At 47.1% G+C, this 21,875-nt stretch overlaps 1 protein-coding gene across 27 annotated transcripts in view; it reads right to left on the reverse strand.

The window, feature by feature from the left end:
* Window positions 1–21,875, reverse strand: part of DLG1 (discs large MAGUK scaffold protein 1) — a 1,011,951-nt gene that overhangs the window by 387,442 nt on the left and 602,634 nt on the right. For all 27 annotated transcript variants that reach the window (XM_063916386.1, XM_063916392.1, XM_063916391.1 and 24 more), the window contains one exon: window positions 11,136–11,260. In XM_063916386.1, the coding sequence (XP_063772456.1) occupies window positions 11,136–11,260 (125 nt within the window). The remainder of the gene's footprint in view (window positions 1–11,135; window positions 11,261–21,875) is intronic.

Consider the following 21,875-nt stretch of genomic DNA (forward strand, 5'->3'; position numbering starts at 1 on the left):
TATATTTGTTGGGCCGAAAGGACTGCATCTGAGAGTGATGTGTCTTTTTTGTCGGTACTGGAGCATAAGGCAAGAATGTCGACTTACCTGCGGTAGCCGCAGAGACCAACGCATCCAGCCCATCTCCAAACAAGGCCTCACCTTTATACGGGAGAGTCTCCATATTTCTCTTGGAATCTGCGTCAGCATTCCACTGGCAAATCCACAACGCCCTCCTAGCCGAGACTGCCATGGTAGCGGCTTTTGAACCTAAAAGCCCAATATCTTTCATGTACTCTAGCATGTATGCAGCAGCGTCTTTGATATGACCTAATTTTAGGAGTATCTCCTCTCTATCTATCGTGTCACTTTCAGATGACAAGTTATCTGACCATTTTTCGATAGCCCTACTCACCCACGCGCAAGCAATGGTGGGTCTGAGCAGTGTACCATTGGCCACATAAATAGATTTTAAAGTAGTCTCCAACTTGCGGTCTGCTGACTCCTTCAGTGAAGCCGTCCCAGGTGCAGGGAGAATCACCTTTTTTGTTAACCGTGACAGAGCACTGTCTAAATCTGGGGGTGACTCCCACCTTTTCCTGTCCTCTGCCGGGAAAGGATAAGCAACCTGAATCCTTTTGGGAATCTGAAATTTCTTTTCACGGTTTGCCCAAATTCCCTCAAAAAGAGTCTTTAGCTCGTGAGAAGGAGGGAAAGTTACATTCATTTTCTTTTCTTTATAAAAATAAGCCTTCTCCTGAGGTACTGTAGGGGCTTCCGTAACTTCCAAAACCTCCCTTATAGCAACAATCATGTAACGAATGCTTTTTGCCAATTTAGGATCTATTTCCCTGGAATCACTAGTGTCGACACAGGAATCAGAGTCCGTGTCAGTATCAGTTTGTACTATTTGTGCAAATAGTCATTTATGTGACCCAGAGGTGACGTCTGTGGATGAAAAAGCAGAACCGGTAAAAATCACATCTTCCACTGATTTTCTCCAGCTTTCTGCATGAGACTCAGACTTATCTAATCTCTTACTGATATGATTCACACTATCACGTAATTCTTTCACCCATTCAGGCTCATGGTGTGTTTTGGCAGTGCCACCACATTACAACTCTGTGTCCCTAAAATGGCTCCCTCAGGGGAAGAGCTCCATGCCTCAGACATGTCACACACGTGCACAACCACACCACAGACACTCCAGGACTTATAGGGGACAGACCAACAGTAAAGTCTGTCAGAAGGACACAGATAGGATTTGCCAGTTCACAACCCAGCACCAGTAATAAAAATGTCTGTGTAACACAAAATGCCCACAGACCTGCATCACTTTTATAATCGCACAATATATTACATATATATATATATATTGTATGGGTATATATATATATATATATATATATATATATATATATATATATATATATATATATATACACACACATACACTGCTCAAAAAAATAAAGGGAATACTAAAATAACACATCCTAGATCTGAATGAATGAAATATTCTTATTAAATACTTTGCTCTTTACATAGTTGAATGTGCTGACAACAAAATCACACAAAAATTATCAATGGAAATCAAATTTATTAACCCATGGAGGTCTGGATTTGGAGTCACCCTCAAAATTAAAGTGGAAAAACACACTACAGGCTGATCCAACTTTGATGTAATGTCCTTAAAACAAGTCAAAATGAGGCTCAGTAGTGTGTGTGGCCTCCACGTGCCTGTATGACCTCCCTACAACGTCTGGGCATGCTCCTGATGAGGTGGTGGATGGTCTCCTGAGGGATCTCCTCCCAGACCTGGACTAAAGCATCCGCCAACTCCTGGACAGTCTGTGGTGCAACGTAGCGTTGGTGGATGGAGCGAGACATGATGTCCCAGATGTGCTCAATTGGATTCAGGTCTGGGGAACAGGCGGGCCAGTCCATAGCATCAATGCCTTCGTCTTGCAGGAACTGCTGACACACTCCAGCCACATGAGGTCTAGCATTGTCTTGCATTAGGAGGAACCCAGGGCCAACTGCACCAGCATATGGTCTCACAAGGGGTCTGAGGAACTCATCTTGGTACCTAATGGCAGTCAGGCTACCTCTGGCGAGCACATGGAGGGCTGTGCGGCCCCCCAAAGAAATGCCACCCCACACCATTACTGACCCACTGCCAAACCGGTCATGCTGGAGGATGTTGCAGGCAGCAGAACGTTCTCCTTGGCGTCTCCAGACTCTGTCACATCTGTCACATGTGCTCAGTGAGAACCTGTTTCATCTGTGAAGAGCACAGGGCGCCAGTGGCGAATTTGCCAATCTCGGAGTTCTCTGGCAAATGCCAAACGTCCTGCACGGTTTTGGGCTGTAAGCACAACCCCCACCTGTGGATGTCTGGCCCTCATACCACCCTCATGGAGTCTGTTTCTGATCGTTTGAGTAGACACATGCACATTTGTGGCTTGCTGGATGTCATTTTGCAGGGTTATGGCAGTGCTCCTATTGTTCCTCCTTGCACAAAGGCGGAGGTAGCGGTCCTGCTGCTGGGTTGTTGCCCTCCTACGGCCTCCTCCACGTCTCCTGATGTACTGGCCTGTCTCCTGGTAGCGCCTCCATGCTCTGGACACTACGCTGACAGACACAGCAAATCTTGCCACAGTTCGCATTGATGTGCCATCCTGGATGAGCTGCACTACCTGAGCCACTTGTGTGGGTTGTAGGGAGGTCATACAGGCACATGGAGGCCACACACACTACTGAGCCTCATTTTGACTTGTTTTAAGGACATTACATCAAAGTTGGATCAGCCTGTAGTGTGTTTTTCTACTTTAATTTTGAGGGTGACTCCAAATCCAGACCTCCATGGGTTAATAAATTTGTTTTTCATTGATAATTTTTGTGTGATTTTGTTGTTAGCACATTCATCTATCTAAAGAACAAAGTATTTAATAAGAATATTTAATTCACTCAGATCTAGGATGTGTTATTTTAGTGTTCCCGTTATTTTTGTGAGCAGTGTGTGTATATATATATATATATATATATATATATATATACCCTTGCAAAACAGTCGGCACTCCCAGGCTCTTAGAAGCAGCGTGCTCCGTGCCAGATCAGAAAAATACATACAGCTCCAAGAATGAACGGCACTGAAGACAAGTATGTTGCAAAGAAATTTCTTTGCAACATACTTGTCTTCAGTGCCGTTCATTCTTGGAGCTGTATATATATATATATATATATATATATATATATAGCGCACCAATTTTCACTGTGCTCCCCCCGTCTTGCACCCTGATAATTCAGCAGTGGAGGACCAGCGTTCTTCTCTGCAGCCTGGAGGGAGAGATAATGGCGCTGAGCAGTGTGTTGGCTAACTGAGGAGGAAGCCCCGCCCCCATAATGGCGCGTATCCCCTCAGATTTTTTAAACTAATATTTATACTGGCGGGTGTAGGACTGTGCCTCAGCAACTTATGCCCCTTATTTTAGCCAGTTTTAGGAGGTTTCATGCTGCCCAGGGCTCCCCCCCCCACGTGCCCTGCACCCTGCAGTGCCTGTGGGTAGCATGGCGTGCAGCGCTCCCGACCGCTGCGCGGTACCTTTCAGGCGTCACGATGTCTGAAGATCCTTTTCGTCTTACACTCACCTGTCTTCTGACTCTGTAAGGGGGGTCACGGTGGGCTGTGGGAGTGAGCACATAGCCGCAGCTAGCGTTCAGTACCCTTCAAGAGCTAATGGTGTCCTGTCAGCCAGAAGCAGAGCCATGAAACTATTCAGGAAGTTGGTTCCTACTTCTGCCCCCTAAGTCCCACGAACCAGGGAGACTGTTGCCAGCAGTCCTCCCTGAAAATAAAAAACCTAACACAAGTCTTTCAGAGAAACTCAGTAGAGCTCCCCTGGAGTGCATCCAGTCTGCCTGGGCACATTTTCTAAACTGAGGTCTGGAGGAGGGGCATAGAGGGAGGAGCCAGTTCACACCCTTGAAAAGTCTTAAAGTGCCCATGGCTCCTGTGGAACCATCTATACCCCATGGTACTGAAGCGGACTCCAGCATCCTCTAGGACGTATGAGAAACAGGTTTAACATCATGGAGCCAAAATCCCAGTCAACCAGGTTCCCGAACGATAATACACCGCTGTGCTGGAGAGATAACCCATTGGGATGCTGTGGCCGGTATTCTGACCTCAAGCAAATTGAACCCAATCCCCTGTCGCATATCTATGCCTAAGGCTTTTGTATCAGTGAGCTGAATAAAATAAATTAATTATATGTACTGTTATCTGATATATTTAACAATGCTCTGTTACTTCTCTGCAGCAGGTTGCCATACTAGGAGTGAGGGGCTTCTCTAACTAAACAAAGTTTACAGTGATTTACAGCTAGGCAGACTCTCATAGAAGTGTTGATTGCTGGAGTCATACACAAGGGAAAGTCTTTACTTTTTCACCTGCATCACATCCCATCATCATACTGTCCAAGTGTGAGACAGGGGGGAGGGTAAGTAATACTTCACTTTCTAAGTCCAGTTCACTTTCTAAGTCCAGTTCCTACTTCACAATGTATTTTACAGTCATGGATCATAGGAGGACAATTAAATATTGAGGTTTAGTGGTCCTTAAATGCTCAAAAAATTAGCTCTTGAGAAGTACACTTCTGTTTAAGAGTCTCTGCAAATAGCCTAAGAATAACCTGTACTGGGTAGACAAAGACACAAAACTATCCGATATATACATTAATATGCTTCTTTAACCACTTAACTGATTTTTTGCCCCACAAAATAACTCAGAAATTGTATTTTTATTTAAATTACTTATTAAAGTTTAAAATAAGAATTTACTCACCGGTAATTCTATTTCTCATAGTCCGTAGTGGATGCTGGGGACTCCGTAAGGACCATGGGGATTAGCGGCTCCACAGGAGACTGGGCACAACTATAAAGAAAGCTTTTAGACTACTGGTGTGCACTGGCTCCTCCCACTAAGACCCTCCTCCAGACCTCAGTTAGGATACTGTGCCCGGAAGAGCTGACACAATTAGGAAGGATTTTGAATCCCGGGTAAGACTCATACCAGCCACACCAATCACACCGTATAACTCGTGATACAATACCCAGTTAACAGCATGATAACAACTGAGCCTCTCAACAGATAGCTCAACAATAACCCTTTAGTTAAGCAATAACTATATACAAGTATTGCAGACAATCCGCACTTGGGATGGGCGCCCAGCATCCACTACGGACTATGAGAAATAGAATTACCGGTGAGTAAATTCTTATTTTCTCTAACGTCCTAAGTGGATGCTGGGGTCTCCGTAAGGACCATGGGGATTATACCAAAGCTCCCAAACGGGCGGGAGAGTGCGGAGGACTCTGCAGCACCAAATGAGAGAACTCAAGGTCCTCCTCAGCCAGGGTATCAAATTTGCAGAATTTTGCAAACGTGTTTGCCCCTGACCAAGTTGCAGCTCGGCAAAGTTGAAGAGCCGAGACCCCTCGGGCAGCCGCCCAAGAAGAGCCCACTTTCCTCGTGGAATGGGCTTTTACTGATTTAGGATGCGGCAGTCCAGCCGCAGAATGTGCAAGCTGAATCGTACTACAGATCCAGCGAGCAATAGTCTGCTTTGAAGCAGGTGCACCCAACTTGTTGGGCGCATACAGGATAAAGAGCGAGTCAGTCTTTCTGACTCCAGCTATCCTGGAAACATAAATTTTCAGGGCCCTGACTACATCCAACAACTTGGAAGCCTCCAAGTCATTTGTAGCCGCAGGCACCACGATAGGTTGGTTCAGATGAAAAGCTGATACCACTTTGGGGAGAAACTGGGGACGAGTACTCAATTCTGCCCTATCCATATGGAAAATCAGATAAGGGCTTTTACATGACAAAGCCGCCAATTCTGAAACACGCCTGGCCGAAGCCAAAGCCAACAACATGACCACTTTCCACAGGAGATATTTCAAATCCACGGTTTTCAGTGGCTCAAACCAATGTGACTTTAGGAAATCCAACACCACGTTGAGATCCCAAGGTGCCACTGGAGGCACAAAAGGGGGCTGAATATGCAGCACTCCCTTAACAAAAGTCAGAACTTCAGGTAGTGAAGCCAATTCTCTCTGTAAGAAAATCGATAGAGCCGAAATCTGGACCTTAATGGAACCCAATTTTAGGCCCATAGTCACCCCTGACTGTAGGAAGTGCAGGAACCGGCCCAGCTGAAATTCTTCCGTTGGGGCCTTCCTGGCCTCACACCACGCAACATATTTTCGCCATATGCGGTGATAATGGTTTGCGGTTACTTCTTTCCTAGCTTTAATCAGCGTAAGAATGACTTCCTCCGGAATGCCCCTTTCCATCAGGATCCGGTGTTCAACCGCCATGCCGTCAAACGCAGCCGCGGTAAGTCTTGGAACAGACAGGGCCCCTGCTGCAGCAGGTCTTGTCTGAGTGGTAGAGGCCATGGGTCCTCTGACATCATTTCTTGAAGTTCCGGATACCACGCTCTTCTTGGCCAATCCGGAACAATGAGTATAGTTCTTACTCCTCTTCTCCTTATTATCCTCAGTACCTTTGGTATGAGAGGAAGAGGGGGGAACACATAAACCGATCGGTACACCCACGGTGTTACCAGAGCGTCCACAGCTATCGCCTGCGGGTCTCTCGACCTGGCGCAATATTTTTCTTGTTTAGGCGGGACGCCATCATGTCCACCTGTGGTTTTTCCCACTGGTTTACAATCATTTGAAAGACTTCTGGATGAAGTTCCCACTCTCCCGGGTGGAGGTCGTGCCTGCTGAGGAAGTCTGCTTCCCAGTTGTCCACTCCCGGAATGAACACTGCTGACAGTGCTAACACGTGATTTTCCGCCCATCGGAGAATCCTTGTGGCTTCTGCCATCGCCGTCCTGCTTCTCGTGCCGCCCTGTCGATTTACATGGGCGACCGCCGTGATGTTGTCTGACTGGATCAGTACCAGCTGGTTTTGAAGCAGGGGTTTTGCCTGACTTAGGGCATTGTAAATGGCCCTTAGTTCCAGAATATTTATGTGCAGGGAAGTCTCCTGACTTGACCATAGTCCTTGGAAGTTTCTTCCCTGTGTGACTGCTCCCCAGCCTCGAAGGCTGGCATCCGTGGTCACCAGGACCCAGTCCTGTATGCCGAATCTGCGGCCCTCTTGAAGATGAGCACTCTGCAGCCACCACAGCAGAGACACCCTTGTCCTTGGAGACAGGGTTATCAGACGATGCATCTGAAGATGCGATCCGGACCACTTGTCCAACAGGTCCCACTGAAAGGTTCTTGCATGAAACCTGCCGAATGGAATCGCTTCGTAGGAAGCTACCATTTTACCCAGGATCCGCGTGCAGTGATGCACCGACACCTGTTTTGGTTTTAGGAGGCCTCTGACTAGAGATGACAGCTCCTTGGCCTTCTCCTCCGGGAGAAACACTTTTCTCTGTTCTGTGTCCAGAACCATCCCTAGGAACAGCAGGCGTGTCTTTGAAATGTTTAGAATCCAGCCGTGCTGTTGTAGCACTTCCCGAGATAGTGCTACCCCTACCAACAACTGCTCTCTGGACCTCGCCTTTATCAGGAGATCGTGAAGTACGGGATAATTAAAACTCCCTTCCTTCGAAGGAGTATCATCATTTCCGCCATTACCTTGGTAAAGACCCTCGGAGCCGTGGAGAGACCGAACGGCAACGTCTGGAATTGGTAATGACAATCTTGTACCACAAACCTGAGGTACTCCTGGTGAGGATGGTAAATGGGGACATGTAGGTAAGCATCCTTGATGTCCAGCGATACCATGTAATCTCCCTCGTCCAGGCTTGCAATAACCGCCCTGAGCGATTCCATCTTGAACTTGAATTTTTTTATATATGTGTTCAAGGATTTCAAATTTAAAATGGGTCTCACCGAACCGTCCGGTTTCGGTACCACAAACATTGTGGAATAGTAACCCCGTCCTTGTTGAAGTAGGGGCACCTTTACTATCACTTGTTGTGAATACAGCTTTTGAATTGCCTGTAACACTGCCTCCCTGCCTGAGGGAGTGGTTGGCAAGGCAGATTTGAGGAAATGGCGGGGGGGAGACGTCTCGAATTCCAGTTTGTACCCCTGAGATACTACTTGAAGGATCCAGGGATCCACCCGTGAGCGAGCCCACTGATTGCTGAAATTTTTGAGACGGGCCCCCACCGTACCTGGCTCCGCCTGTGGAGCCCCAGCGTCAGCGTCATGCGGTGGACTTAGAGGAAGCGGGGGAGGACTTTTGCTCCTGGGAACTGGCTGTATGCTGCAGCTTTTTTCCCCTACCTCTGCCTCTGGGCAGAAAGGACGCGCCTTTAACCCGCTTGCCCCTATTGGGCCGAAAGGACTGTACCTGATAATACGGTGCTTTCTTTGGTTGTGAGGGAACATGGGGTAAAAATGTAGATTTCCCAGCTGTTGCTGTGGAAACGAGGTCCGAGAGACCATCCCCGAACAATTCCTCACCCTTATAAGGCAGAACTTCCATATGTCGTTTGGAATCTGCATCACCTGTCCACTGCCGAGTCCATAACCCTCTCCTGGCAGAAATGGACATTGCACTAATTTTGGATGCCAGCCGGCAAATATCCCTCTGTGCATCCCTCATGTATAAAAGTGCGTCTTTTATATGCTCTACGTTTAGCAATATAGTGTCCCTGTCTAGGGTATCTATATTATCTGACAGGGAATCTGACCACGCAGCAGCAGCAGCACTGCACATCCAGGCTGAAGCTATAGCCGGTCTCAGTATAACACCTGTGTGTGTATATATAGATTTCAGGATAGCCTCCTGCTTTCTATCAGCAGATTCCTTCAGGGCGGCCGTATCCGGAGACGGTAGTGCCACCTTTTTTGACAAGCGTGTGAGCGCTTTATCCACCCTAGGGGATGTTTCCCAGCGTGACCTATCCTCTGGCGGGAAAGGGTACGCCATTAGTAACCTCTTAGAAATTACCAGCTTTTTATCAGGGGAAGCCCACGCTTCTTCACACACTTCATTTAACTCTTCAGATGGAGGAAAAGCTACTGGTAGTTTTTTCTCTCCAAACATTATACCCTTTTTTGTGGTACCGGGGGTAACATCAGAAATGTGCAACACATTTTTCATTGCCTCAATCATGTAACGTATGGCCCTACTGGAAGTTACATTAGTCTCTTCGTCGTCGACACTGGAGTCAGTATCCGTGTCGACATCTGTGTCAACCATCTGAGGTAGCGGGCGTTTTAGAGCCCCTGATGGTTTTTGAGACGCCTGGGCAGGCACAGGCTGAGAAGCCGGCTGTCCCACATTTGGTATGTCGTCAAACCTTTTATGTAAGGAGTCGACACTATCACGTAATTCCTTCCACAGCACCATCCACTCAGGTGTCGACCCCACAGGGGGTGACATCACATTTACAGGCATCTGCTCCGCCTCCACATAAGCCTCATCAAACATGTCGACACAGCCGTACCGACACACCGCAAACACACAGGGAATGCTCTGACAGAGGACAGGACCCCACAAAGCCCTTTGGGGAGACAGAGAGAGAGTATGCCAGCACACACCAGAGCGCTATATAACACTGGGATCCCACTATCAATGAGTGTTTTCCCTATAGCTGCTTTTTATATATATTACATATATATATTATCTATACTGCGCCTAAATTTAGTGCCCCCCCTCTCTTTTTTACCCTTCTGTCGTATTCAGACTGCAGGGGAGAGCCAGGGAGCTTCCTTCCAGCGGAACTGTGAGGGAAAAATGGCGCCAGTGTGCTGAGGGAGAAGCCCCGCCCCCTTTTCGGCTGACTTTCTCCCGCTTTTTCTGTAATACTGGCAGGGGTAAATTTTACATCTATATAGCCTCTAGGACTATATATGATGTATATTTGCCAGCCAAGGTGTTATTTATTGCCCTCAGGGCGCCCCCCCCCCCCCCCCAGCGCCCTGCACCCATCAGTGACCGAAGTGTGAGGTGTACATGAGGAGCAATGGCGCACAGCTGCAGTGCTGTGCGCTACCTTGGTGAAGACCGAAGTCTTCTGCCGCCGATTTTCCGGACCTTCTTCGTGCTTCTGGCTCTGTAAGGGGGACGGCGGCGCAGCTCCGGGAACGAACACCAAGGTCGGGTCCTGCGGTCGATCCCTCTGGAGCTAATGGTGTCCAGTAGCCTAAGAAGCCCAAACTACCACCTGTTAGGTAGGTTCGCTTCTTCTCCCCTTAGTCCCACGCTGCAGTGAGTCTGTTGCCAGCAGATCTCACTGAAAATAAAAAACCTAAATATACTTTCTTTCTAGGTGCTCAGGAGAGCCCCTAGTGTGCATCCAGCTCAACCGGGCACAAGAATCTAACGGAGGTCTGGAGGAGGGTCTTCGTGGGAGGAGCCAGTGCACACCAGTAGTCTAAAAGCTTTCTTTATAGTTGTGCCCAATCTCCTGCGGAGCCGCTAATCCCCAGGGTCCTTACGGAGTCCCCAGCATCCACTTAGGACGTTAGAGAAAACATATACTTAATATATTAAAATATTTTATTTAAAAGAAAAATGTTTTATAAACTACCCTCTTTGAAAAGCCCTTTTTTTGACCACCCCTAACCATGTGACCCATGTATTTTTAAATATTATTCAACACCACCTCCCCACACACACTTCATCCCCCCCATCCCCATACATCACTACACCACCGCTTTCCTCCACAGGCAGAGCGGAGCGGAACGTGTGCAATTAGAGACTGACGATGAGTACCCCCTGCTGCAGCTGATCTCTGCGGACGCAGAGATCAGCCACAATGTGCTAGGAGAAGAAATAAGTTCCCCTCCCCACACTGTTCTTTCACGGAGCATGGCATTATGTGGCGCAATTCCGGAAGTGATTTCAGTGGTCACAGACTGCAGCATCACTCCGGGGCCACTGGGCAGTGGAGAGTAACAGACACTTGGCTCGGGACACAACACATGCGACAATGCCAGGCAAGTGGTTAAAAAAAAAAGTTAATTCTGAACATTTCTAATTAAAAAAGGATACATTGCACTTTCTGCAGGAAATTTGCTATAACCATAAACTGCGATTTCCTTTTGCCTTCAAAGTCTAGTTAAAAAAGCACGCCACAACACGCAATGTAAGAATGAACAGAAATATATACCTTAACCTCCCATCTTGAGCTGCTGCTCCCCCAGAAATGATTTTAGTAATAAAAATGCTTGTATCATCTCCAATGTGTGGATTGTCTGTTCCTCCAGCGATGCTAAAACCAAGCCCTGAAGTTCCCTGAAAGCCAAGCAAACCACAACATAGATCGTGTGTGCATTTAAAATGGTAACATTTGTATCAGGACAGAATGGAGAGCTTTGCATAATTATAGAAAATGTTGCTTAAAATGTTACTTCAATAAAGGACCCAGCCACTCATAAGTTGAAACAGGAACTCTCTCACTAGATGGCATTACCATGTCTAGAACCCCCACCCTAAAATTCATGTGTACTTACTATTTGTTGTGCAAGCTGTCAGTTCTCCAAGGTTCAACAACAAGATGAATAGCAATACAGTAAGGTGTAAATGTACAAAACAATGCTGACAGGACAGCAGTGTCGATCCATGGAGAACTTTACATTTCCCAGCAAATCAGGATCTGTAGTTATTCTGGACATAGAAACCCAACACTTATGCTAGTTAGATGGGTGGTTCTAGTAACAAATTATAATGGAGGGGAGCAGATAAATTAAAAAGGAGGGGGAAAAAAGTAAATAAATACTCACAGCAAAAACTGGAATTTTTTTAATAAAATAAAAAATAAAGTGAAAATAAGAGCAGTGCACCCATGTTCTATTTTGAATGTTTCTCATATATTAGTTATATTGTACAGTACATGACAAACTTAGCAAGATAAACTTTTCACTGCTGAGAGTTTTCTCACCCTTTGGGTTAAGGTAATTTTCCAATGTTAGCGCTCGTCACATTCCAACATCAATATCCTACATTATTTTTATAGTGAAACACCCACTCAAATTATACCTTGTTTTTTTACCCCCAGAAAAATATTTTCAGAAAATGCCATTAGTCTTTTTATTCATTTCTAACAATTTTTTTTTATAAACCAAATGGCTACTAAAAGTGTTTATTGATATTTCAAAGAGGGAACCAAAATGCAAACAGGATTTTTTTTCTCTCATCTTCTAAACACCAAAGAAATACTTTCTGGTTCTTGTTTCGCAAGTAATCCATCTTTCGAAAATAGGGAAAAAAAAACAGGATTTTAATACCTACCGGTAAATCCTTTCTCCTAGTCCGTAGAGGATGCTGGGGTCCACTTCAGTACCATGGGGTATAGACGGTTCCGCAGGAGCCATGGGCACTTTAAAACTTTTCTAGAGTGTGAACTGGCTCCTCCCTCTATGCCCCTCCTCCAGTCCTCAGTATAGGAACTGTGCCCAGGGAGACGGACATTTCAAGGAAAGAATTTACTTTTAAGTTAACTGTGAGATTCATGCCAGCTCACACTTCAACCATGCCGCACACATGGCATTCAACAAAACACATGCCAAAGGGCATGAACATTACAGCAACCGTGCTGAAAACATTTTTAAGAAAATAACAACTGCAGGTAAAGAACGCACTGGGCTGGGTGCCCAGCATCCTCTACGGACTAGGAGAAAAGGATTTACCGGTAGGTATTAAAATCCTGTTTTCTCATACATCCTAGAGGATGCTGGGGTCCACTTCAGTACCATGGGGTTATACCAAAGCTCCAGTACGGGCGGGAGAGTGCGGATGACCCTGCAGCACCGATTGACCAAACTTGAGGTCCTCATCGGCCAAGGTGTCAAACTTGTAAAACTTAGCAAACTTGTTTGCCCCTGACCAAGTAGCTGCTCTGCAAAGTTGCAATGCCTAGATCCCCCGGGCAACCGCCCAGGATGAGCCCACCTTTCTAGTAGAATGGGCATTCACCGAATTCGGTATCGGCAATCCTGCCGTGAAATGAGCGTGCTGAATCGTACCTCTGATCCAGCGCGCAATGGTCTGCTTAGAAGCAGAAGCAGGACACCCAATCTTGTTGGGAACATACAGGACAAACAGTGTCTCTGTTTTCCGTATCCGAGCTGTTCTTGCGACGTAAATTCTCAAAGCTCTGACCACATCCAGAGACTCTGACTCAGTGAACGTGTCAGTAGCCACTGGCACCACAATAGGTTAGTTTATATGGAAAGAAGAAACCACCTTAGGAAGAAATTGCTGACGAGTTCTCAACTCAGCCCTATCTTCATGGAAAATCAAGTACGGGCTCTTGTGAGACAAGGCCCCTAAATCAGACACCCTTCTTGCGGATGCCAAGGCCAACAGCATGACCACTTTCCAAGTGAGAAACTTCAATTCTATCTCCTGGAGAGGTTCAAACCAATCCGATTGAAGGAACTGCAACACCACGTTAAAATCCCATGGTGCCACAGGAGGCACAAATGGAGGTTGGATGTGCAGAACCCCTTTTACGAAGGCCTGAACTTCTGGAAAGGAGGCCAATTGTTTTTGAAAGAAAACGGACAAGGCCGAAATCTTGACCTTGATTGAATCCAATCGTAGGCCCACATCCACACCCGCCTGAAGAAAATGGAGAAAACGTCCTAACTGAAACTCTTCCATTGGAGCACTCTTGGATTCACACCAAGACACATATTTTCTCCAAATACGTTGGTAATGTTTAGACGTTACCCCTTTCCCGTCCTGAATCAGAATGGGAATGACTTCTTTGGGAATACCCTCTCGGGCTAGGATTCGGCGCTCAACAGCCATGCCATCAAACGTAGCTGCGTTAAGTCTTGATACACGCACGGCCCCTGCTGCAGCAGGTCCTCGTGAAGAGTAAGAGGCCGAGGATCTTCTATGAGTAACTCCAGAAGATCTGGATACCAAGACCTCATTGGCCAGTCCGTGACAACGAGGATCGCTCGAACCCTTGTTCTTCTTATGATCTTGAGAACTTTTGGTATTAGTGGAAGTGGAGGGAAGACATACACCGACCGAAACACCCAATGGGCCACTAGTGCATCCACTGCTATTGCTTAAGGGTCTCTCGACCTGGAACAATATATCTGAAGCTTCTTGTTGAGACGAGATGCCATCATGTCTACTTGAGGAACTCCCCAAAGACTTGTCACCTCTGCGAATACTTCTTGGTTGAGGCCCCATTCTCCTGGATGGAAATCGTGTCTGCTTATTAAGTCTGCTTCCCAGTTGTCCACTCCCGGAATGAAAATTGCCGACAGAGCTCTTGCATGTCTTTCTGCCCAGAGGAGGATCTTTGTCACCTCTGCCATCGCCGCTCTGCTTTTCATTCCACCCTGACGGTTTATACACGCGACTGCTGTTGCATTGTCCGACTGGATCTGTACGGGTTGATCTTGAAGAAGATGTACCGCTTGTAGAAGGCCATTGTAAATGGCTCTCAACTCCAGAACGTTTATGTGAAGACAAGTTTCTTGACTTGACCATCTTCCTTGGAAGCTTTCCCCCTGTGTGACTGCTCCCCAGACCTCAGAGACTTGCATCCGTGGTTACTAGGACCCAGTCCTGAAGCCCAAACCTGCGTCCCTCTAGTAGGTGAGAACTGTGTAGCCACCACAGGAGTGAAATTCTGGCTTTGGATGACAGGATTATCCTCTGGTGCATGTGAAGGTGAGATCCGGACCACTTGTCCAACAGGTCCCACTGGAATACTCTGGCATGGAATCGGCCAAACTGTATGGCCTTGTAGGCCGCTACCATCTTTCCCAACAAACGAATGCATTGATGAATCGACACTCTTGTAGGTTTCAGAATTTGTTTGACCATTCTCTGGATTTCCAGAGCCATTTCTACTGGAAGAAATTACCCTCTGTACTTCTGTGTCCAGTATCATCCCCAGAAAAGACAATCTTGTTGTCGGTTCCAACTGTGATTTTGGAAAATTTATGATCCAACCGTGTTGTTTTAGTACTGTCAGGGAGAGTGCAATGTTCTGCACAAACCTTTCCCTGGACCTCGCTTTTATCAGGAGATCGTCCAGGTAAGGAACTATATTGACTTCTTGCTGTCGAAGGAGGACCATCATCTCCGCCATCACCTTGGTGAACACCCTCGGTGCCGTGGAGAGTCCAAACGGCAACGTCTGAAATTGGTAATGACAATCCTGTATTGCGAATCTCAGATAAGCTTGTTGTGGAGGATAAATGGGAACGTGTAAGTAGGCATCTTTTATGTCCACTGACACCAAGAAGTCCCCTTCCTCCAGACTGGAAATCACTGCCCTCAGAGATTCCATCTTGAACTTGAACCTTTGCAGGTAGAGATTCAGAGTTTTCAGGTTTAGAATCGGTCTGACCGAGCCGTCCAGCTTCGGAACTGCAAATAGGCTTGAATAAAACCCTTCTCTTTGTTGCGACAAGGGAACCAGGACAATCACTTGATCCTGACACAAATCTTGTATTGCTGCCTCTATAACTTCCCTGTTTGGGATAGAAGCTGGTAAGGCCGACTTGAAAAAACGGCATGTGGGAATGTCTTGAAACTCCAGTTTGTACCCGTGGGACACTATTTTTAAGACCCACGGGTCCCGGCCTGATTGAACCCAGAACTGACTGAAGAGTATCAGATGTGCCCCCACCGCAAGGGAGCCCAAGCGTCATGCTGAAGGTTTGGCAGAAGCAGAAGTTGATTTCTGCTCCTGTGATCCTGTAGACGCTGCAGACTTTTTCCTTTTCCCCCTCCTTTACCCGCAAAGAAAGGGGAACATTTACCCTTTTTGTATTTATTGGGCCGTAAAGGACTGCATCTGAGAGTGATGTGACTTTTTCGCCGGCGCAGTAGCATTAGGCAAGAATGTCGACTTACCAGCGGTAGCCGCAGAAACTAAAGCATCCAGCCCATCTCCAAACAAGGCCTCACCTTTATACGGGAGAGCCTCCATATTTCTTTTGGAATCTGCGTCAGCATTCCATTGGCGGATCCACAACGCCCTCTGTGCTGAGACTGCCATGGTAGCGGCTCTTGATCCCAAGAGACCAATATCTTTCATGGCTTCCAGCATGTATGCAGCAGCGTCTTTGATATGACCTAACGTTAGGAGTATCTCGTCTCTATTGTGTCAATGTCTGATGACAAGTTTTCTGACCACTTTTCAATAGCACTACTCACTCACGCACAGGCAATGCTAGGCCAGAGTAGTGTCCCATTGGCCACATAAATAGATTTCAACGTATTCTCCAACTTGCGGTCTGCCGGCTCCTTTAGAGAAGCCATCCCAGGTGCAGGGAGAATCACCTTTTTTGTTAATCGTGACAGGGCACTGTCTAAAACGGGGGATGACTCCCACCTTTTCCTGTCCTCTAACGGGAAAGGATAAGCTATCTAAATTCTTTTGGGAATCTGAAATTTATTTTCAGGGTTTACTTAGACTCCCTCAAAGAGAGTGTTCAGCTCATGAGATGGAGGAAAAGTTATGTTAATTTTCTTTTCTTTATAAAAGTAAGCCTTTTCCTGAGGTAAAGGAGTGGGCTCCGTAACTTCTAATACAGGGGTGGGCAATTATTTCAGCTGGGGGGCCGCTTAACACTTCCAGCGAATATTCGAGGGCCACACACAAAATACTCAAAAAGAGTCCCCTTTTTACACATTACGGCAGACAGCGTGCCCTTTTTTTACACATTACGGCAGATAGCGTCCCCCTTTTTACACATTACGGAAGACAGCGTCCCCTTTTTACACATTACAGCAGACAGCGTCCCCTTTTTACACATTACAGCAGACAGCGCCCCCCTTTTTACACATTACGGCAGACATCGTCCCCCTTTCTACACATTACAGCAGACATCGTCCCCCTTTTTACACATTACGGCAGACATCGTCCCCCTTTTTACACATTACGGCAGACATCGTCCCCCTTTTTACACATTACGGCAGATAGCGTCCCACTTTTTTACATATTATGGCAGTCCCCCTCCCCCCCCTCCCCTCCCCTAAACCCATATTGCAGATTTTAACTCCGCGGCCTCCCCACCCCTAAACCTATATGGCAGCTGAAGCGCTGATCCAGGGGCTGGCTGGACAGGGGGTTTACCTGTTTGTCACAGTGGCAGACTATCCCCACTGTCCGATGATCCGCGCTGCTGCTGCCGCCTGGAGTCGCTGCTGATGTGGGCTCTCCTGCTCCCGCTCGCTGGCCACTGCTTCTTCTCCTCACTCAGCCGCCGCTCCTGCTCACTGCAGTGCCCGCCCCCCGTGCCGCCCAGCGCGCGCATGGTAACAGAGGAAATCCCGGTCAGCTGACCCTGTGACGTGACCGGGATTTCCTCAGCGGCGCCGCGTCTGAGACCAGTGCAATGACAAGCGGCCTGTCGGGCCGCTTGTCATTGCACTCTGGTGGAGCACAGCGGGCCAGGCACGATCGGTCCGCGGGCCGCATGTTGCCCACCCCTATTCTAATACCTGCTTTATAGCAACAATCATGTACTGAATGTTTTTCGATAACTTTGGATCTATTCCCCTGGAATCACTAGTGTCGACACAGGAATCAGAGTCCGTGTCGGTTTCAATCTGTACAACCTGTGTAAATGACCTTTTATGTGACCCAGAGGGGTCCCCTGTGGATGAAAAGGCAGAACTATTAAAAATCACATCTTCGACAGATTTTCTCCAGGTTTCTGCATGAGACTCAGACTTATCCAATCTCTTACTGATATGATTCACACTATCACGTAATTCTTTCACCCATTCAGGCTCGTGGTGTGCCGGCAGTGCCACCACATTACAACTCTGTGTCCCTAAAATGGCTCCCTCAGGGGAAGAGCTCCCTGCCTCAGAAATGTCAAACACGTGCACAATCAGACACTCCGGGGCTTAATGGGGACAGACCCACAGTAAAGTCTGTCAGAAGGACACAGAAAGGAATTTGCAAGTTCACAACTCAGCGCCAAAAGAAAAAATCCCTGTGTTGCATACTTTGTACACAGAGTTCTTCAAGCGCTTTACATTACCAATAATAGGTTATAGCACCTAATATTACACTCCCCCCCCCCCCTTTTTTTTTGCACCCCGTTACTTGAATCAGAGGTGGAGAGGAGGATCAGCGTTTCTTGCCCCGCAGCTGCTGGGAGAAATGGCGCTGAGCAGTGTGATGGCTGCCTGAGGAAGAAGCCCCGTCCCCTGTAATGGCGCGTTTTTCCTCAGCTTTAGAATAGATATTTATACTGGCGGGGGTGTAGGACAGTGTAAATACAAAGTATGCTACGTTTTGCCAGTGAGAGTAAGTTTCATGCTGCCCAGGGCGCCCCCCGCGCCCTGCTGTGCACTGTGTTATGGATAGCATGCTCGCGCAGCATTTCCGCTCGCTGCTTGGTACCTTGAGCCGTCACGATGACCGGAGATCCCTCTCTGCAGATCTCCGGTAGTAATACTCACAAGTCTTCTGACTTCTGGCTCTGTAAGGGGGGTGACGGCGTTCTGCGGGAGTGAGCGCGTAGCCACAGCTAGTGTTCAGTTCCCTTCAGGAGCTAATGGTGTCTAGTCAGCAGGAAGCAGAGCCATGAAACTCTTTAGGAAGTTCCCCTAAGTCCCACAAAGCAGGGAGACTGTTGCCAGCAGTCTCCCTGAAAATAAAAAACCTAACAAAGGCGTTCAATGAAACTCAGTAGAGTTCCACTGGAGTGCGACCAGTCTGCTTGGGCACATTTTCTAAACTGAGGTCTGGAGGAGGGGCATAGAGGGAGGAGCCAGTTCACACTCTAGAAAAGTGTTAAAGTGCCCATGGCTCATGCGGAACTGTCTGTACATCATGGTACTGAAGTGGACCCCAGCATCCTCTAGGACGTATGAGAAAGTAGGATTCCATGGTAAGGTGGGGGGATATTAAACGGTTTTCTCATGGGGCACAAAACAGCAATTTAATTGTTGATCCGTTTAGATAACCATTAGCTTTGAAATAGGAACCTAGCATTTGCTGACTGCACAATCTCTATAGTAAAGCCACAGGTAAGATCTTTAGAGTATAAGTATATAGTTAGTCAATTGTGGAGTGAACTTTTGGGGTGTGGTGCATCAGCATCTTATATTTAATTTTAACACTTACAGCACTCTATTTGTTTTTTTTAGTTATGTAACATTTTCACATATCTTTCACTTTTTGAACGCTTTTAACATTGATCAGCTAACCTCGTTTATTGTGTATTTTTTTTTTTTTTTAACACTAACACTGATACTCCACTGCTGTGCTCTCTCTAACACTCAGCAGCTACTTTCACTTACCCGACACGGATTTTTCATGGCTATCCTTTTGTGTGGTGCCCTGTGTCCCAGAGGCGAACCCCTATACTGTTAGGGACGTGCTCGATGAGGTTACCTTGATGATTGGTGGGTAGGCTCATAATTTTATGCCAAAAACCTCAGAAATTATGTATAATTAAATGTATTATAATTGCAATGGTTGTATGGTACACCTGCTCTCTTGTTTTTATGTTGTGGTACTAACTCTCAGCTAGGTAACACATCCTATTATAATTACTGTAGCTAGGGGGTGCAATTCACACCCCCTTCCCCCAATAAATTAAAAATTGCCTGGTAATCGGACAATATTTTCTAAGGCGGGGGGAGGGGGTGGGTCACATAATTTGAAAGAGGTGACCCCTCATTTACAGATGTAAATACAGCATGTTAGGGCATAGTCCTTTTCCGTAGCACAGGATAACATTGTCTGGTGATCATACAATAAATAACGAGATTTATGGTAAGAACTTACCATTGTAAAATCTCTTTCTGCGAGGTACACTGGGCTCCACAGAGAATAACATCGGGGTGTAGAGTAGGATCTTGATCCGAGGCACCAACAGGCTAAAAGCTTTGACTGTTCCCAGAATGCATAGCGCCGCCTCCTCTATAACCCCACCTCCGTGCACAGGAGCTCAGTTTTGTTAACCAGCTAAATGCAGTAGCAGATAAAAAGACGACAACCGTTAGTAGCCACATACACCACATTCTCACGACAGGAGAAGGTGTCAGCGGCTAATGCCATACAAACCCAAAGAAGTTAAGTGCGTCATGGTGGGCGCCCTGTGGAACCCAGTGTACCTCGCAGAAAGATTTAACAACGGGAAGTTCTTACCATAAATCTCCTTTTCTGCAGCGGGGTACACTGGGTTCCACAGGGAATAACATCGTGGATGTCCTAAAGCAGTTCCTCATGGGAGAGGACGCACTGTAGTGGGCACAAGAACCCGGCGTCCAAAGGAAGCATCCTGGGAGGCGGATGTATCAAAGGCATAGAACCTTATGAACGTCGCACCACGGCAGCCTGTCCAAAAAGGTCCAACAGACCGAGTAGAATGGGCTTTGATGGTAGCAGGAGCTGGAAGGTCAGCCTGTACATAAGCATGTGAAATCACCATTCTAATTCATCTGGCCAAGGTCTGCTTGTTAGCAGGCCAGCCACGTTTGTGAAAACCAAACAGTACAAAGAGAGAATCAGACTTCCTGATGACAGCTGTCCTCTACATAGATTCGTAGAGCCCGTACCACATCCAAGGACCGCTCTTTGGAAGACAATTTAGGAGAGACAAAGGCGGACCCACAATCTCCTGATTAAGGTGGAAAGAAGACACCACATTAGGTAGGTACCCTGGACGTGTCCTAAGAACCGCCCAGTCACAGTGAAAAATCAGATAGGGGGACCTACAAGACAAGGAACCCAAATCAGACACCCGTCTAGCAAAGGCAATAGCCAGTAGAAACAATACCTTAAGAAAAAGCCACTTAAGATCTGCAGATTCAAGAGGCTCAAACGGAGACTCCTGTAATGCCTCTAGAACCACCAACAAATCCCAAGGAGCCACAGGCGGGAAGTAAGGAGGTTGAATCCTTAACACACCCTGAGTGAATGTATGAACATCAGACAGTGTGTCAAATTTTCTCTGAAACCAAACCGACAAGGCAGAAATAGGAATCTTGATGGAGGCCAGACGAAGGCCCAAGTCCAGGCCCTGTTGTTGAAAGGCCAAAAGTTTGGCCGTACTAAACTTGTAAGCGTCATGATTATTAGATGCGCACCAAGCAAAGTAAGAATTCCAGACCCTATGGTAAATCCGAGCAGAAGCCGACTTACGGGCCTTCAACAAAGTCTGAATGACTACCTCAGAAAAACCCTCGGCCCTTAGTATGGAAGCTTCAAGAGCCACGCCGTCAAAGCCAGACGGGCCAAATCCTGGTAAACACAAGGGACCTGAACGAGGAGGTCTGGTCGTTGTGGAAGCAGAAGAGGAGGCTCTAACGAGAGACCATGTAGGTCTGAGAACCAATGCAGTCTGGGCCACGCTGGAGCGATCAGAAGTAGGATTCCTCCTCCTTGATTGAACTTCCTTATTACTCTGGGCAGAAGTGACACCGGAGGGAACACGCATAGCAGCCGAAAGTTCCATGAAATTGCCAGAGGACGCTGCTTGAGGATCCCTTGTCCTTGCACCGAAGACTGAAACCTTGTGATTGTGTTGAGACGCCATCAGGTCCACATCTGGGAGGCCCCACTTGTCCACTGGGAGTTGAAATACTTCTGGATGGAGGCTCCACTCTCCGGCGTGTACATGCTGACGACTGAGGAAGTCCGCTTCCCAGTTTAGGACTCCCAGAATGAACACTGCCGATATGGCTGGCAGATGGCGTTCTGCCCACTGAAGAATTCTGGATACTTCCCTCATTGCCATGCAGCTTCGAGTGCTACCTTGATGATTAATGTACGTCACCATGGTGGCGTTGTCCGACTGTACTTGAACAGGTCTGTTCTGTATTAAATGCTGGGCCAAGTTCAGAACATTGAACACTGCCCGCAGTTCCAGAATGTTTATTGGGAGGAGAGACACCACCGACCCTG

Source organism: Pseudophryne corroboree, chromosome 4, assembly GCF_028390025.1.
Source record: "Pseudophryne corroboree isolate aPseCor3 chromosome 4, aPseCor3.hap2, whole genome shotgun sequence".
In the NCBI taxonomy this organism is placed as follows: domain Eukaryota; kingdom Metazoa; phylum Chordata; class Amphibia; order Anura; family Myobatrachidae; genus Pseudophryne; species Pseudophryne corroboree.